Source organism: Plectrocnemia conspersa, unplaced genomic scaffold, assembly GCF_051122295.1.
Source record: "Plectrocnemia conspersa isolate PC_06_02 unplaced genomic scaffold, ASM5112229v1 ptg000010l, whole genome shotgun sequence".
Classification (NCBI taxonomy): domain Eukaryota; kingdom Metazoa; phylum Arthropoda; class Insecta; order Trichoptera; family Polycentropodidae; genus Plectrocnemia; species Plectrocnemia conspersa.
Window position 1 is genome coordinate 14655173 of NW_028277174.1, and position 20683 is coordinate 14675855.

Genomic DNA, 20683 nt, shown 5'->3' on the forward strand with positions numbered 1-20683 from the left:
AAGTGTAATTTATTATTAATTTATAAAAAAAATATTGCAAATAGTAACTTTAAATGATTTTTTTACGGATGTACGTAAATCTATGCTGAAGTAAAATATATATACGTATAGACTATGTATTATATTATATTTTAGCATAAACAATATTAAAAATCGATGACACTTTACTTAAGAGTGAAATTAAATAATATTGAATTTTACATTGAGTACCTTATATTTGTGGCAAAATTGTTTTTTAATTGAGTTTTGAGCTTTAATATTATCTCTATTTTTAGCTTCTGGAGTTTAGCGTATAACTTTCTAGCACGTCTAATGTGCCATGACACTATAAATATTAGATTAGTCTCAAAACTAAACTTATTTTGCATTAATCTTTTGAACGTAATTTATGAATTGTGATAGTCTTGAAATCTATTGGTTGCGTTTGTACCAAAAGGCATACCTTTCATTCAGTATAAATATACAAGATAAAAATAAAATTAAATTAATGGCTAGCCTATTAACGACCATCAGCATCCTGATGACACATAAGCAGTCGCCGGTGAGCAGAGTGGTTTAAATGTGTGAAAAGTGAGTCCGATGATGTGTCATGTCAGTAAAATTTGAGTCCATCAATCGTCGGCTGTCACTCGACATCGTGAAGCTTACTAAATGGACCGAGCGTCGCGTTTAAATTTACAAGACACTTGTCCGCCTGTATTCCTAAAGTTACGGATGTTTCAGATGAAAAAAAATTAAATAAACTGCTGACGAATTTAATGAATGCGCTCATTGTGAGGATACTGTTACTATTTTCTTATTTACCGACTGACTTTTAGTACTTTTATATTAGTCACCTTATCTATTTAAATTAGGATCTTCTTAATATGTATTATGATTTCGTTTGCTTCTAAATTAAATGTACTCTAATTGAACATTTAAATCAATTTAACAATAATAAAAGCAAATTTAATTATTGTAAATCAATTGCAAAATAAACTACATTAGAAATATGCGATTAAACTAAAGCATATTACGATAAAATTGACTTAAAAAGTATTATGGCGTTTAAGAATATTAGGGATAGCTAATGAATATTATTTATAATTTATTCTGAATAATCATATATTCTTATTCTCTATTTACAAGTGCGTTAATTATTAGTTAATATTTTTTTGTCTACTATGTTAGCGAAATAATAACTGACATTTATGTTGCATACATAAAAAAAATATATTATTTATATGTTTCTATTCAAATATAAATAAATAATCGCGCTCCTCTTTGGCAGCTCACAGCCTTAGGCTTTCTTCGCAACAGGAACACGCTATAAAGGCATTTAAATACGGGTAGCAAAGCAAGAGTAGTTACATGGAGAGCGAAATGTAGCAACCGACGAACGGCTGGGATGCTGTCAGTGGAGCAACAGAGATGTTTACCTGCCTGCTGCCACCTTCCTGCCACCTGAAACGTACTCGTTCACCGAGAAAATTTCACTACACACTACTATTACCATATACGTATACTTTCCGTTACTTTGTTTTTTGGCATTGTGACATATATAATTTGCAACATATTTTGAACTGAATCCATAGGTATTTAATTCTTAAAAATTCCAACACATATTTTATGATAATAAGCTGAAATATCTCATTATTGGAGAATTTTTTTTATACCCAATAGCCGATTTTAATTATTTATTACGATATTCACCCGTGAGATTAATAAAATATAGGTAGTCCTAATCAGTAATGGTCGAACGGAATTTTAATTATATAAAAATCTCTTATTCCGATCTTCTAGACAAGAAGAAAACAAAAAACAATAAAGTCCATATGGGATTTGAGTCCAGGTCTTTTATAATAGCATCATAATTTCATGGTTTTCTTCTAAAGGGTATTTTTAACGTTAAAATTCTTCACCTCCCTCTTTTGCTTCTTACTTGCTCAAGTTTACTTTTCACTGCAAAGCAAATTCTTTCTTATGTAGTATGTTTTTTAAATCAACCTTAAAAAAATACCAAACACAAGTGGTTCTGATTTTACTTTATTCGGTTCTTTGTATCGCATACATTTTAATGCGTTAAGATCCACTATTTGTTCCTCAGTCTTGTCAAAATCTCGTAATGAACTTATCCTTTCTGTGTAGCTATATTAAATTTGAAAAATTCTGTTTAATTTTATCACATGAAACAGAACAACATCTGTTCCTAATACTAATTAGAGTCATTCCAGAAAAGACCGGGATTGAAAGGCACACAAACTTAGCTCAACGTTCTTAGATTAGTGGCAGTCTATTAAAGTTGCATTCGGAAGTACATGCATATATCTATCGCTTTCAATTTTAGACATAGCGTAGACACGACACATATATTTGTAAGCAAATGCATTCCCGACACGCGTGCATCTTACAATTGAGCATCTCATTATTTAGCATTTGCACTCTGTTGACAATAGGATGTCTTTGAATTCTTCCAGCATTGATTATATTAAAAATAAGAGAGAGGTTCACGCATATAAAATAAGTGAACATATTGTTATGCGCGCGTCGCATTGTAATAAATCCTTCTTTGCAAGTTGAAGTGCACTGTTAGTCGCATAAAGGAGATGCCGACAGCCTCCTATTGTACTCAGAGCAACAGTTGAGTGACACGTGATTAATGCATACGACACCGCCTCGAATCTCACCAATGTAGCGTTACAAATAAAAAATCTGATGACGTGTCAAACACATTCATTTTTGCTTGTATTTGTCATGAAATAATAATGAGATTAGCTGAACCAATAAATGAAATATGTGTTACAATAGCATTACACTAATTATATTAGAGGTAAACAATGTTTATTACTAATAAAATATTATTTTTATAATAAAAATGTAGTGATAATATTATTATTTATTTATAATATATATTTATACAAAGTTGTTTTAATATAATTATATATTTATATCTTGCAATATTTGAAACCATATTTTAATTAACAAAAAATGGCTTAGAATATTGGCATAATGTACTGCAACTTCAAAATATTTATTCCTGGTTAAATAATTAGATAGTTACAAAATCGTAATGATTACGTACACCGCAGCGTTGTCAGAGAACCGCGTAGCTTCAATGTATCCAGTTTAAAACAGTCCCTACAATGCAACGAAATTTATTAAAATCTTGTCTAATTTGAATTCGATTTTTATCTTTCTCTAGTGTTTGTGCTTGTAATTGTATAAGTACCATTTTCAGCTTTTTCTACGTGTATCGATAAAAAAGTATTATGTCATATTTTATGTCGATTTTAATCTCATGAAATACACGTTTTAAACTCAAATCAAACCCCTGGGTGCTTGTTACCCAAATCATAATTCTAAACCCTTTTTAAGTAGCGCTTGTTCGAATCTTCGCGGTACAAATGTGCGTTTGATCGTTATCAACAAAGCAGGAAAACTATATAATATCGTACGACCTGCCTCTGGGTGTAATGTGCAACGTATGCGCTTGGTTTAAGCGTAATTGAACACGCCATTCCCGTGAGCTTAGCAGTCGGCCTGCGTGCACCGGTGTGACAGGTGAGCCAACGTGACAACTGATAATTATTAATGGGCCCCCAAACGGGAGCTTGCGTACCAAAAGCTCCACGCGCTTCAGGAATTTGTCGACTAACGAGAAGGCACATGCATGCGCCATAATTGCCAACTGCCAAAGGAACCAATTTATCGATACATAATGTTGAGAGATGATGTTAGAGCTAGTCAAATAACATATAATGTTACTTACTATTAGATAAAATCATAAGTCATAAGATGCAACATCTGCTTATACTTCTTCTATAGCTTATTTTCCCCTGAATGATTTATTATTTACTGGATTACTAGCATCTCCAGATTACTTACATCTAGAGCTTCTTGAAATATTGATTCGAAGTATATGTTAAATATAAAAGATGATAAGATGTCCGTGGAGCAGCTGAGATTTGTTGTGATATGTTCTCGTAATGCTTTTTAGACCAATCCGCTGAAGTCTATCAATTCAACATCAATTCAGTCTCCTGGCTCGTCTCTGCTACTGTGACTCTATGACTCTTTATAATACTGCTTCGAGACACCTCCAGCAAATCGCAGATGAGGATATTTTCAGCTCAATTGCATAGATTTTTAAACACACTTCCGAAATGTGTTCATATCTAAAGAGAGAAACTGTCCAAGTGGCCACCCAGGCGATCAGTAACTAAGAGTAGAAGAACAATAGAAAAGTGCGCAGGATAGAATGTATTGTCTAGCGCGCGTCATTATCAAGTAAAGAGTAATTTTTCAGCAGTATTTAAGGAACGGATGTACTATTGAGTGGCCATTAATATTTGCAATTATTAACGCAATTATTTGGTCACAAGATCTCTCTTTCATTGTTTTGTGAAATACTTGAAAATGGCCCAACTTTCGAAACAGTTTGATTTATATGAAATGATCATAAGATTTACCTTAATTATATAATAGGAATATAAAACACAATTGATACAACTAGAAGATTAGATCAATCTAAGTAAAGCACAGTTTTGGTCCTTCCTGTAATAATATCAATAATAAAATGTAAATATCCATTATTATTGATTATTTATTTTTATTAGAAACACAATACGATCAATATGTATTACTTAAGCCAAACGAAGTATTTAATCATTTCTCCATTAGGAACGAAACGTCGCGTCGTCTATACAGCGAGTATTCGTTCAAGTGGGTCCGGATGGTTTTACCAAGTCCCAATACGGAAAGTGAAGACTCTTTTCAGCACTCAGCAGCCACCCTCCTAAAGCTCCATAACTCAACTTGCTGCAACTCTTGTAAGCTCCGGGGGAGACCTCAAGCCTTATTGCTTTAATATTTCTACTTTAAAGTCTGGGGTGTGGAATTCACACCCCCCGCGGTCCCGCAGCATCTGATTTTCACCCCTTCGCAAGGGAGAGAAGTGGCATTCCCGGAATACTGAGGCATTCGAAGGAATCCTACGGGATAAGCAAAAGTTTTCATTACGAGCTCGCGGCTCCGTAATGAATTTCGGATTTTGTACTGAATTTTGGATTATTAAAAAGCAGAAAAAGTGACTCTCTTTGCGTCCTCGTGTCGTCTGAAAGGGCAAAGGCAAACATTTGCTAACGCAAACAGTCTAATTTGAATGTAAATTCTCATAGAAAATATTTACGTTGGAGAATTTTCGCTTTATTTTTGGACCTGAGGGCATGGAGCACAAATTAGTACTGTCTGGGAATACACGTGATATAGGCAAAGCGTGAAGAGGCCGATCACAGACATAGATAGTACGAAAGCCCTTTACTTATCTGGATTAATCCAGAGAGAAATTTTATGCTCGGATAGCAGTCTAATAAGCAAAAAATTTTAATTATTTTTCTCGTGAAGAAAAAATGGTTTGTGCTATTAAAGGAAGTTGCTTATTTATGTTCTCAGGGGAGCGTATAAGTGTGGAATAGTGGACGAAGCGAAACGCAAACATCGTCGTGAAAGAAGGCGGATGTCATTAGTACGTTCAGGACATGAAAACTTTAAGCTCCATTTAGTTATCGACTCGTTACGTCTGCGCAGCAACCCTCGCGAAATAACGGCTGCCAAGTCATATTATTTGAAAACTTTAATTAACAACGTGAGACTATTTATTGTACTCTGACTAAACATTATTCTCTTTGAGTTATTTCTCTCAATAATTCTGAAATATAAAGTTAAACTTCCAAACAACGACAAGTTGATTGTATATTTTTTCAAGCAAGAAAAATCCATTTACATAATATGTTGATATTTTCACCTAAATTTTACAATTAAATTCATAATTAAAATGTGTCATTTCATGCCAAGATTTAACTACATACAAATATATAGTGACCTTAATAGCATAATTGATTAAGTTTCGTGGCAATTCCTAGTAGAATAATTTACTCTTATCATAAAAATATGCCATTTATTTAAAATGTCATTCATGTTATAACAACACGAATTTTAAAGCTATTAATAGTATTTATTTAATATGAGAGTATTGTATTTTTATGCACTATGAGAAGATTTGTCTTTTTAAAACGGCACATCTAACTCAATAAATGTATTTTTTAATTATATACAAATAAGAGCATATTATTAAGCCAATAAAATATTATATAGGCTCATTTATTATAAAATCATATAGTTGTGTTATTATTTAAAAACAATTAGATAGTAAAAATAGGTAATAATAATATAGTTATTAATAATTTATTTCCTAATCTTCCAAAAACTGATTAATTTACCCACTAGAAATATATACTAAAACTACAATAGGCATTCTAAATAACCAATCTATTTATAATAAATCTACATTTTCACTAATTATTAAGCTTTAATATATTAAAAGATATAGTAAAATTAGTATTTACTTTTCATTATTATTAAGTAAATATTTATTTTTCATAATATTTATATTTTTTATTGATTCATATATGCAAAGATATTAATCCTAACCTTTTTGTTTTATATCACTTTAGTAATTACAGTGCTCATGTTTAATTAAATTGTGTCATTTTTATATATAACGACCAAATAAAAAACCACTTGTTGGATTAGTACTAAAAGGTTTTCAGCTGCAAGCTAGCTATTATCATACTGAATATTTGTATTAAAATCATTAAAGTTTATCGCAATTAAAGACCTTATATAAAAAAAGTGGCAGTGCCCCCATTTTTAGAAATTAATATTATTGTCGAAATGGATCGTATTCGTTGCAAGCTTCTTGAAATGAGAACATTGTGAAACCACCATTCTCAAAAAATATCACTACTTTTGGAAAGTCCAATGTCCAAACATTATGTATGAATGTGCTGAAGTGTCTTTACATTAAACTGACTAAATAATGCACATAAAAATTTAAAACTTTCCATAATGGTTTATATATGTCTTCTTCCTTAAAATTTAAAAAGGGTAAAATAAAATATATTTCTTCATATTTGGTGTAAATATAAACATTTTAGTATAAAAGTTTATATTTCTCGTTATTGTGCGAGTTCATCACAGACATAAAATGTAATGATATATGTATGTATTATATTTCTAACAACTGTTGATCCTAGGATTGAACAGCTTATATAACAAAAACGCTTCAAAAACATCATATCATGCTTCTTTTACAAAAAAAAATCGTTTTCTTAAACATTGAGAGGATACTAATTTATTACATACCTCAAAAAAAGGAAGAAAAAATGTGAAATATGTACAAATAATTTCTAACCAGTAGCATTTTAAACTTGAAAAATACATTATTGTATATCGTCATTAGTGTTTTTTTAACAAATTACCTTAAAAGTTTTTTGACTAATATAACTAATAAACCAACGCAATTTAAATCAATGTATACGAGAGTTAATTAGAATAACAAGGGTGAAAGGAAGTTCTTATATTAATCACGTAGATAAGAATATTCCGCAAAAAAAGTTAAAATCTATTTTTATGAAGTATGAAACTATATAGATAAAAATGTTTTTTTTTTGTAAACTACTGTTAATGTTGCAGTATTATCTAAAAAAAATCTGGGCTTTTAGATCCATTAAAGATTACTAAAAATATTGATTTTCCAACTACATTAAACTTTTTACATACATTTATATAAAAAGACATAAGTAACTCATCTTAAAATGGTTGTCTATTTATTACGTGTACGAAAGGTAATAAATCAAATTACATTAATACACACGTAGTAAACATAATTCAATAATAGTTTTATCTTATGTATTATGTATGAACATAGTTTAACCAATTTACGATCAACAATCAAGTTTCGTGCGCATACCCGAAGTAGAAGAAGAAGCTTAACCGTTATTAAATATTCACATCGAGTACGATCCATACAGTAAATGTCATCTTCACACATGTCATTCACTACCATTAATCTCGCGGTCGCCATGTACGGGGGTAAAGCGTGATCCACTCGACGAAGTGACTAAGACCTCATGAACCTGAGTTGACTTTCTCATACGTGACATTCATTGTTTTAGAATGAGAAATTACTAGCGAGCACGGGAGCTAATGTAATTTTCAAACTATACCAAGACACATATTACATAGTGTTAATTCCGTAATTATAAACTAGATTATAATATATATGGAGCGGGGATGTATTGTATATAAATTTGGATCTAATCAGAATTGTGTTTGGGTCCAAACTAGCTCTTGATATATGGCATAGTTGCATGAATTGCCGACGTCGAGAGGGCACAGAGGGCAAATCAGAGTATCACAGGGAGGAAGCCTTGTTAGTGCCTTTCATTAGTTGTTGGTGACAACAATATTACCGTCGAAAGGTTAAGTGGCTTCGTGGAGTCGAGTACAAAAGCGGTTCTAGATTAGAACCGGGCGTGTATTGTTCAGCAGTCGGCTGTGGCTCGATAGCCCATTGTACCGGCTGAATGGCCAAGCGATTTGCGCTAATACAAATATTTTTCCAGAAAATTGAGAACGATCAGAGCTATAGATTAATTTAGATAAGAAACTGATCCGGCAGTTAAGACGTGATTTAATCCAAATGCAAGGCTTGTCTGGATGTCTGGAGAGACGATATATAATATATTGAGAAGTTTTAGGTTTAAGAATAGACATTACAGTAAACATAAATATTCTATGTCAATATCATATAACAATTGTAAAATAGTTTTTGATAATAATGACATCCATATGTTATCTATTGTACCTGATCACTATATTCCTAACAATCGTAATGACTAATTTGAACGCAATTTCTTGACAAATATTTTTTTTATAGCTTATATGCCCTTTTGTGTTCCAATATTATCAAACATCACCTCTCTGTAAAATTAAATTATCTATTATTGAGTTTTGAATGGGTGTGTGACAAGTATATAACCAAATCTTATTTAAAATTTAAAGATACAAAGCCCAGATAATATTTATTCAGTATTCTATTTTGCATTTGATTTTTAATACTTTTAAAACACCTGTTGAATATTTTTTTCACAGTTACTATGGACCTCGATGTATTTAATCGTCTGAGAATATGTTTCAACGCCATTAAAATGTAATGACATATAGAGTTTCATTTCAAGTTTTTGATAGTTATTGCCATGGTTTATACAGACTAATTTTAGAAAAGGAAATTTTTTTTATTTTTCTTGCTCTTGAGCGTCACTTATTTCTGCTTTGAAATTACTAAAAAGAATGCATCACTAAACTAAGCTCACTCTAGGAAGGATAGGGTAATACTATGGTAATTTTTAACCAAACGTGAATGTGATTCAGACTTGTGAAACGACTTTTTACTCAATTAGCAATTATGTATTTTTGTAATACTATTCCATATTTCTTAGAAGTATATTTTTTTACATAAAAATAATTGAAATAAATTATTGACTTTTATAATAATTTTTTTATTCAAGAAATAATCGATCTGAATAAGTGAAAGTCAAAGTGATTAAAGTTTTGAGTATATTGCAGGAGCCATATAAATATCTACATAAATTTAAAAAAATAACTTACACTTTATTAAAAATTACTAATTTTATCATAGTAAACAAAAATATGCCTTTATGATAAAATTTACTACGCATCTTGTCAGTATGATATTAAAAAATATCAGTAGTAATTTGTTGCCTTTTTGAACGTTTTTAATAAGTAAACTAGAATCATATCATTAACCTTTTATATATATTTTTAAACTAAATTTTTAGATCATTTCAACATTATTATATTTATTTAGTGTATTTTATTTAAGAACATTATTTGAATGAATATGTTCCGCTAATACGAATCTCATTGAAATTAATTTGTATCCCGTTCCAGCTTAAGGTATTTGCTCCATACGTTAAATGTTAAGAATTCAGGTTAACTCGTTATGCATAAAAATTCATACTCCGTGAAAATAAAAATATAACACCAGCTAAAAATGTAATAACGAACCGTTCGCTACCGAATGCATGGCGCGAGCCACTTCGCATGCATATTTCGCGATTTTTCGCATAAAAATGGCATTATGTAAATTTTTTCCGAAAAAAAATCGGAATAAAATATATGAAATCTCATCGCACACTCCCTGGTCTTCGCCGTGCATCCGAAACCAGTTGCCTATGGGAAGGAAGAGTGGGAATATGGTTTCTCTCATTTCCGCTTGTTTTCCTTTTTGCGCTTCTTTCGCCTCTCCGCATAGGCCTTGCACCACCACCGGCGTTTTCCATTCATACCCATGCAACTCGGCAATCTCCACGGTTATTTTTCAAAAAAGCACCCCGAGGGTAGTAGTTTCCATCGAGGGGGTTTTGGAAGAACGGGCCGCTTGCAGCGGTAACTCAGATTAAGATACGTATTTTATACATGTCAAAGCTTGTGAAAGTCGAGAGGAAAAAGATTTGCCGAATAAATTATTACCCTTTTCTCGTTTTCGCCTACTCCGCTCCCCCGACGCGGACTTTTTTTAAAACTTTCCTGCGAGCTCTAAGCGGAGCTTTTTACGCTTCAAGGGTGTATACATATTTTTTTACCTCTTCATAGATCGCCGTGTTTAGCGGGAATTATCAGCGGCCGAGCTTTTATTCGAAGGGGAGCTTTCGGTCAAAACTTTCGCCCCACCGGCTTCGCAATAATTTATTGTGATTGCGCCACTGCGATTCCAATGATTTATAAAGTCTTGCTCGTTGCCAAAAGTGCAATGATTTATGCTGCAGTAAAAAATAAAGTAGCTGCATAACGCTTGACAATCTGGTGCGACAATTAAAATTAAGTGTGTGTTGCGAGGCTTACCAGATTATGTTTATATTATTCATGCGTTAATATAGAAGCTATTCACGCAGATAGGGGTGATATAATTAATCCACTGCAGTGCGGTAATAACAACGGTTTCCAAATATGCATAGGCTATTACATTTACTCCATTTGTTAATACTATTCAATCGAAAAGATATTTAAAAATAAATACCTCCATAAGCTATCTAATTCATACTATATCGATGACACTAAGTATAAATTTCCCAATATTATAATTAAAAATACTTACTCATCTAGTTCACAAAGAGCAAGTAATCATTAAAGCGTCATAAGATATTCCTCAACTCCAATGTCCAATACATTTGATGACCACCAAATAGTACATATGTATTGAGACGTTAAATATCAATTCATTTATATATACTAAAAACTATTTTTTTTACACCAGAAAACGTATAGTAATTATTAAAAAAAATGATTACCACTCATTCTAGTATTATAAAAAAATTAATGCTACAGAAATTCTCAACAGGATATTTTTTATATCAGTACATATTATAGCTCTCTAAAATGACCTGTCTGCTTCTCTTAAGCCACAATTTATACTAGTTATTCAATTATCGATTGAGAAATTTTGATGTTCAAGTTTGAGATATACTATATCAGTAAATATAAGTAAAGTTGATGTACATATTTAAGGAAAAATATCAACTTAAACATCGTCGCACAGTTTGAAGCGTTCAGCTTACGGAAGATAGACGAGCTCGTTCGCAAGGATTAGTTATTTATTCGATACAGGATTAACTAGAACGAAGTTTCTTTATATTGTGGAAAACTTGGTTTTCCACCCTCTTCAGCGTAACGTATATATACATCTATACGTATATAGCATTGCCTTTTAAAACATTCTAAATATCGATCTAATACGTAAATGTCGCGATATTTGACGGCGAGCAGTTAAAAAAATACGGTTTACGTTCGAATGGAAATTATCACGTTTTAGCGAGTGAAAAGAGAAATAAAACGCTGGCGCGCCTTTTCACGGAATTTAATTGTGTTTTAACGATGCAAACGTAACACAAACCGTAAAACATTATGACGTTAAATTCGAACCGGAGCTTTAATTCTGCGACCGGTCGGCTCTATGTTTATCTTGCGACCTTTAATAACGCCCCGCTGTAAATCATTACGATGTTTTCACATGACGTTGTGTACTATTCATATTGCAATATTATTTTTTAAAATTGCGGTTTTAAAATCATATAACACCATGTTTTTATTAAATATTTATAATATTTAAGATAAATAATTCCATATATCATAACAAATGTAGTCTAGAAAACAGTTATATAATATTTAACTTTGCCATATTCCTACGAAAACTTGAGCTTTAATATTATATAAAAGGAAAAAAGTTTCCACTACAGAAACAATATTTTTCACATTTTCCGCATCGTTTCATATTAATAGTAACCCTGTAGCCGAGTTTCATAATTCATATTTCAATCCGCTGTGAAAAGTTTAAAGTACCATAAAATGAATTATAATTTTATGAGATGTGTGACTGCGAAAGTTTCTCTCTGCAAGAGTTTTCGCATTCCATTATCGTACCTTTGGTTACTTTCCTCTCTTTCATAACTCTTACGTTCAAGGTTGCTTTTATATTTATTTATATGAAATATAACAAAAACAAATCATCTTAAACTATGTTATCAATTAATCAATATGAAGATATTCTGCTTACGTGTCAGTATATTTATAATTTATAATCCGAGCGTCCGTTTGTAGGTCCCACTACGACGCTAGATCAAACAGTGTCTAAATTTTAATTACATATCCGTAATTTATGTTCGTGGCGATCGTTAATGCATACATAAAAATATGATATATGCACACGATATGCGACACATTATGAAACTTTCCGTCGGACACGCCATGATTAGTTATATCCCTAGAAGCATTACACACGCGCGTGCAAGCTAAAGTTTCGGCATCACTGACAACTATGAATGTTACCCATGAGCTAAGGAGTTACACTTGCTAGACAATACAAACCTTAAGTCATCATAACCGTTGTGCAAACACCGTCTAGGGAGTTATATATGTTTAATATGAAACGTGGCTATATTTGCAACGGTGCTTAGTTTATAGTTAAACGCATATAAATTTAATTTAAAGTGGTCCTAAATGTAATAAAACTAAACTAATACTGATCAGTATATAAAATTAACTATACAATTTAGAATATAAAAATGTGGCGACATGTAAAAAAGTGACTCTTTGCATTCAGGAACTTTCCAATGAAAAGTTTATATTGGATATGTATTATATAAAAAATGAAAAACCTGGTTATTAAATGTTAATAACCATAAAAATTTTAAAAATTTAAAATTAGAGATCATATCATCAATATTAACCCTTTTAATGCTAGGGTTGTGTATGTGTTTTTTGACAAGTATATTTAATGTTTATAAATATATTTTTTAAATTCTTAAAAATTAAAAAATAATATTTTTATTTTTTGTTTTTTAAAATTCTTAAGTCTTACTGTAATGTTTAAAAATATAAATATATATATACAATGGAGGATAAACGTCTAGACTAGCCCGTCCTTTGTATAAATCAAGCCCAAGGCACTGTATAAACACGGAAGGCTTCCTGGGCGTACCTTCAGAAAGGCGATCCTTTCTTTTCCTGCTACGAAAGGGCATCAGGTGCAAAATGTCAGTGTTGACTGGCGGGGTTAAAAATCTTATCGTTGAGTTTGAACATAAAAGAAAAAGGCCTGCCCTTGCCGAAAGAAAGATTTCGTCCGTGTAAAAACTTACTAAGGCTGCCCTTTCTTGCGACAAAGGGCAATTCCGATCGATGAGGAAAAAAAACTGTTAGATTCGCGATAAAAGAAGGGTTTAATATGGCATTTTACTCTGAATGGTTTTCCTCTCTGATAATTAAACAAGAACTGCGCCATTAGCGACGGCCAACTTTGACCATGTTTGATTTTAATTAGAAAACTTTTCAAAGTGTTTATAAGAGTTTAATATCATTAATTGGATATTATATTTATGGAATTAATAATTATCACTAGAGAAATATAATATACAATGTAAAAATTATCCTATCGTATTTTTTTTTAAATCTCAGCAGACTCCGAGCCATTAATCTGCGGGAATATTATCTCCCCAGGGAGGCATCAATTATCTCCCGCGGTCTTTAATAGCCAAAGTAATAATGGTAGACTTTATTTTTTTTCGTTTTGTTCTTTATCTAAATGAATCATTTATTTGTTGCAGGGCTTCTCAGAAGTTGAATCTAAATGGGTCGCCTCACAGACGAAGGAGGTCCTCGGGCGGAGACGAAGACTCAGGGGGCTTCAGCGCAGCTCTACAGAGGGCGCCCCCCGCCGTTCCCCCCGCCCTCCTCCGCAGGATAGGCGCTAAAGAAGCTACCGGTGTTGGGAAGGTAAGTTTCATCTCAAAGGATTCGTTAATTATTTAATTTCAAGGCAAAATCTCGAAAGCTCCACAAAAGATAAATTTACAGAGCGTCAATTTTATATAATATGTAAGCTTATATATAAAAATACGCGCTTAAAATACTTTTACCGTTTCAAAGACAACTTTCAAAACAAAGAAAGCTTAAATATCACTGTGCGAGTACATGCACATTTGAGACATCCCCCAAACAGGGATAATCTATTCAGAGTTAACTAACCCTGAAATTCCGGGAATGTTACATGATTACTTGTGCCCGTTTAACTTTTATATATTTAGAGGAGAAGCAAAAATATTATATATACCTAACATATTAAAACTTCGGTTCGAATATATGTATATAAGTTATATTTTTCAAATTATTATTAATTTTTACTTATGAATCATCTAAGATTTTATTAAGAGCTTTTGAATTAATTCCCTCTGGTTATAATTCACAAAAATAAAAATTACGAGAGCTAGCTTAACACCTTTATATGTATTCTAATATTCTTGTTAGGAACGTTGAGAATGTTCTAATTATAAATAGCTAAAGTATAGTTTGTAGCTGTTTCACGAGTTTGCTCGCTTCTTAATCTCAACTATACACAAAGACGAGTAAATTAAATTAATTGAAAACTTCTCGGCGACTGAAAGATAAAGTCCGAACAGTATATATACTATTATAATGTACACGAAATGCGGACGGTGAAATAACTTATCTCACTCCCTTTGATGACGAACGATTTCGTTGCTCCAAAACAAATCTGCCAGAAAAGGATGTCGGTAGCGGTGGAGAGAGTGCTTTGAGCTTTGGTGCCTGCGCTGCGAAGAATTGCAAATTTAATAATCTGGAATGCCTTTTCACATTTCAATGTCAAAGGATCCTTACGCCGCTGACGTGCTTTATAAGAAGCCATTTTACTAGAGGGAAACAATTTGCAGTGGCAGAAAACAAGATGAAGCCCGAACGCGGACACTAATCGTCTTTTATACATTTCGCTGCATAAACAAAGGCGCATACTATATGTAGGCTTATAAAACAAAACCAATTTGCTCTCCTCAAGTCTAGTCGGCGATGTTTGATCTTGCGCATTCTAAGTCGTATTGCGATGCTAGATGTGCAAGATCAAACATTGGTAAGCCTTTAAGGAAATATAAAATCAATATAGCAATTTACATAAAATGGTCATTACTCAATAATATATGCTTATTGAAATTTTTATTTATGATATTTGTTAATAATTATTTTCTTTATTGAATCATCTAAAATGCATTAATTACACTAACATATAGTAAGCTTGATTAATATAATAAAAAATATGACCTTGAAATAAATAAATTAAACATCAACCTTTGGTTTATGGACGTATCAAAATTTGTTTTATAATGCATTAAACAATCGCTGGAATAATAAACTAAAAAAGTGTATGTTAAACAACTTTAGTGTTCAATATTATTAGTTAGAAATATTTTTTTATATCAAGTTAAAAAGTTTTGAATTTAGTGTATTACAAAATTGTGACATTTATCACTAAGATAAGTACAAATTTGGCAAGCGTATAACGTATTTGCTAAATTAAAAAAATAGATAATGAGAAATTTTTATTTTTCTCCAAGAAATTTTATTTTTTTATATATTTTTTTATGTATTAAAAAATGTTTTTGCCATTTTATTGTATTTTTTAATTAATTTTATCTAAAAACTAGTACTAATTATTCAAATTATTTTTTCAATATTTTTATGATTAGGTTCTGAAACTAAATAAATAAAAGTAATGAGGCAAAACTAACAGGTGCATCTTAAGATAATAGGCCTAAATATTATTACTTAAACTAGCGTAATTTTTTTAAATGTAAGGTTGTCAAATATTTTTTTTTAATAATAACAAAAATTGCACCGTGTTGAAAAATTTTACAATTAAAGTTAACCTAATTTAATTTGAACATCATATTATATGTACTAATAGCTTAATATTACCTTTTAATTATTTCAACATACAACCTTAAGCCTTATACTTAATTTTAATGTTTGTATTTTTCTATATTAAGATTATTCTAATAAGCGTTTATATATAATAAAAAAGCAAATCGTTTGTAGGTTTACAGAAATCGTTTTCCTGTTCTCAGAATTTTATAAATGTTGTATTAAAATTACTAATTCGTATGGCTTAGTTTTTTGAAGCGCAACTAGCGCTCCTAACATAAAAGGGACTAGCTTTTTTTTACCTACTTCACCCTGGTTAAGTTTAAAGTATTTCTTTGTTTATTATAATTATTTTATTTATTATTTTATTTTATTTTATTAATTTATTTAGCTTAAAAGCTAATCTTTACATCTAACAAATTTAGTAAACATATATAAAAATATATAAAAAATACATAACAGAAAGAAAAAATAAAAATATACAATAATAAAGTCTTAATATTATAATTTATTTCTATATATACGAAGGTGTTTTTTTATTCCATTTATGAAACCGGTTATATTTTTGCTGTTTCGGATTTCTCTTGGAAGACTATTATATAAATCAAAACCTCCGTACATAATTCCCCTAGACGTACTCGTTTTCTTATACTTAATTATCTTTAAATTTTCTCTATTTCTAGTATTATATTTATATACATCTTTATTTCTTATTAAATACTTATTAAAATATTTTGGTAACATATTATTTTCTAACTTATATATAAATACTAAAACATTCATACTCAATATTTCTTGAACATTCAACCATTCTAATCTATCAATCATACTTTTACAATTAGTTAATCTATTTTTATTTAAGATTACTCTCATTGCCCTATTTTGTAATTTTTGCAACATTTGTTTATCTAATTTATTTAACATATTTAATAGTGTTGCACAATAATTAAAATAGGGCAAAATTATACTATTGTAAATTTTTTTTTTGTATTTATACTTAATATATTTCTTAATCTAGATAATAAACCTATTTTTCTACTAATTTTTTTAATATGTAATTACAATGTTCTTTAAAATTTAATTTTGTATCAACAATTACTCCTAAATATTTTATATTATCCACTATTTCTATAGTAGAGTTATTTATTACTATTTTGGTACTATTATCTAAAACATTTTTATAATTAATAAACATACATTTAGTTTTATTCTCATTTAATTTAAGTACATTATTCTTTAACCATATTTCTAATATACTTAATTCATTATTTCAATTATTTACAATTTCTTTAATGTTATCACCTATGCAATACATTAATGTGTCATCCGCAAATAGATGAATTTTACATTTTTTTACGTTATTAACTATATCATTAATATACAAAACAAATAACAATGGTCCTAATTTAGACCCTTGTGGTACTCCATAATATGTTATTACAATTTTATGCATTATTTTGGCATTTACTTTAGATCATTTAGATCTTAAAATTATTACAGCGTCATTTTGGTGTTAACTAATGTTGAAAATTGAACCCACAAAATATAGTATATCAAATAATTCGTTAATAATAATATTAAAATTAAAAGTTGAAATTTAAAATTTAAAATAAAATAATACGATAGATTGTATTTAATGTACAATAAAACCCACAAAATATAGTCTAATAATTAATATTATTGTTGAACGCTAAAAGTTTAAAATAGCACAGTTGACCTAGAAATGGCAGTCAGAATGACATGTGAAAATATTAGGTCGCTACTGTTCACCATTTGGGATTAGTTCTTGTGACAGACAGACAAACAGACACATATATTTTTTGTTTTATAGTAAATATGTAATAAACTTTTACTGTTATATTAATATATTGCAGTAATTTTATTTTATTAGTTGATTTAGTTTATAAATTTATTCTCAATAACGTTGTGTATTTCTTTATTATAATACTTACGTAGCAATAAGCATTAGTAATTATACATAGAAACTTATTTCGACTATTTTATAATTAATCAAAGTTAATTTTAATAAACAGAAGCACATTGAAAAACCACTACGTTGCAGTCCATTCCTAAATATACTTACTGTGTAACTGCTAAAGTAGTCACCTGCCACATTAGGAAGAATTAAATGAATTTCAGATATAGCAACTTTCAGTTGACTAAATCAGTTTGTCAAAATAGAATGGCAAAATATTTTAATTTCCACTTTACGATTCATTCCCTGCTTTTATTTCAAATTTTGATCCGTTTCGGTCGCATATCATTAAAACGTCTCTGAGGAATTCTGACAACATGAAAGTCCCTCGTCATCCTAAAATCTCCAAAGCTCACCGCTTGTTTGTCAAAATTGAAACCCTATAGAAATAATAAAAGACAGGCAAATGTTGTCGCGTGTCCCGCGGCAAATTCTCTTCAGTGTCTGTTTTTTTTCACCTGCACTTTCAGCACATCCCACCGCTTTTCCGTCCAAAATGGGCAATCTGAATTGCAAATGGCGGCCGAAAGGGAGCCGAGGGCCTCAGCGATGCCAATTCACGTTTCAATTTTGCCCGATATCATTCTCAATCTGAATACCTAATGCGAAACTTCTCCACCAGCAGCGCCGGGAAAACTTTGGCAACCTCGGTTCGGCGGTGTAATGTAATGACCGGATACCCGTCAAGGGTTACACGACAGGGCCAATCTTGTTTTTGACATTCGAATAAATTCGGACTCGTCAAAGAGGGAATTCGTTACGAAAGAAAAGAGGAAGAAAATTTAAATATTTATATATTTTACTTAATATTATAATAAAAAGGTATAGGTATTAAAATAAATATTTTAATAATAAATTTTGCTAGGAAGAAAAATAAATGTACATTTTTTTGTACAAGTTTATGGCTATGTAATATAGTATAATCATAAAACTAATTGTTTTCTTAAAAAATATATTTTACTTACGTTTAAACTACTGAAAATTTTATTCTGAATGGGATAATTAAAGATGATCATCATGAAAAATCAACAAAATGGGTATCACCCAAAGATCTTTGAATAATTTAAGTTCGGTGTTTGCGTGCCACATTATTTTCCAATGCTTTGGTAATAATCACGCATTATAATTTTAAAGACTGAGATATTTTAAAACATTCACCTCATTTTCCTAACCTTACTGCTTCTGATTTTCGTATGTTAACTAATCACAAAATTAGTTGAATGGATAAAAAAATAATATTATAGTAAGAACAAAAATTGCATTGTACATACTATTTTTTCCAAACCTGTAACTTTTTTTGAAGCAGTATTAAACAACTTACTAATATTTTTAAATGCTCTATCCTGTATTTAAATTTTATTTTTAAGTAAATTATATATTATTATACAGATAAACTACATTGAAAAAATATATATTAAAGACATTATATTCTGGCCACGCACGTTCATATTTAGGTCAGAGCGAATTTCGCTTCCAAAAACCTCTGGATTTTATTCTTCACACAACCAAGACGTATACACGATAAATAATTTTGTAATATACGTTATTTGCACGAACAAACAAAAGGCGGTTCCTTTCTTTTCCGTCTGCATTCCGGCGCGGACGTGTTATCACGTAGCGGTCAATAAGTTACAAAGGGAAACTCCTTCCAAATATTTTCTTATCACATATTTCCTCCCTATTAACCCGCAAAACAAACGCCTTCGCCTATACGTTAAGCCTATTTATATTTCCAGCAGAGCCTCTTCTCCCCCGGGGTGCCCGAGTTTTATTGAACTATTTCCTGGGCCTTTTCTATCTCTTCCCTGTTTGTCGACATCCAGTTACCTAAATTTATATAGATGGAGTCTCTCTTCAACGCCGTGAAGCGCCGGCCGCTTTGTGCCCTGCCTTATGATATATCTATCCCCTTTCGTCAATTTGTATTGACCAATAAGACCAATCTAGAAGGACCCTCGGGATTAGGCTCCTTATTGATTATTGGACCCTTTTCTGGTGCGACGCTTCGCCGGCTATAGGGAAAAAACGCCTCGGGTATAAAAGAAAATCTTTTTCCTTTCGAGCACGGGTTCCACCCTTGTAAAATGCGTTCGAAAAGTTTTACTGCTCTTTATACACCAGTATATATGTTCTAGTGGAAGTTTCATGAGAATAATAGAGTAATTCAATGTTTAACTTATATGCCTATCTACTCACAAAATTTTACATATGTTTTATATTTAAAAGGTATTAATTATATTTTCAATTATATTTAAAATAATTAAGCTACTTCCGTCATATGAATATCATTTTTGACATCATAAGCTAAAATAATATATATTAGTCTAATTTGTCTCTAGAACTTATTTGATAAATAGTGAAAAGATTAAACTCAATAAATATATGCTGTACATCTTAAATTAATGCATAATGCTTTGTTAAATACAAAGTTTTAATTACAAAGTGTTTTAGCTTAAAATATTTAGCCGAGTTCAATGTTGAGCGCACGCAAAAGAGATAAAATCGGAGCGGTTTTGTATTGAGGCTGCAGCGCTTGCGGTCCCCCTTTGGCAAAAAGCTCTGTAAAAAATTAAAACACAATGCCGCAGTAATTAGCAA

General features: G+C 30.7%; 1 protein-coding gene across 3 annotated transcripts in view; it reads left to right on the top strand.

Moving 5' to 3' along the window:
- The window catches only part of LOC148230704 (kinesin-like protein CG14535), a 306144-nt gene that overhangs the window by 245333 nt on the left and 40128 nt on the right, over window positions 1-20683 (top strand). For all 3 annotated transcript variants that reach the window (XM_088194690.1, XM_088194689.1, XM_088194691.1), the window contains one exon: window positions 14004-14172. In XM_088194690.1, the coding sequence (XP_088050816.1) occupies window positions 14004-14172 (169 nt within the window). The remainder of the gene's footprint in view (window positions 1-14003; window positions 14173-20683) is intronic.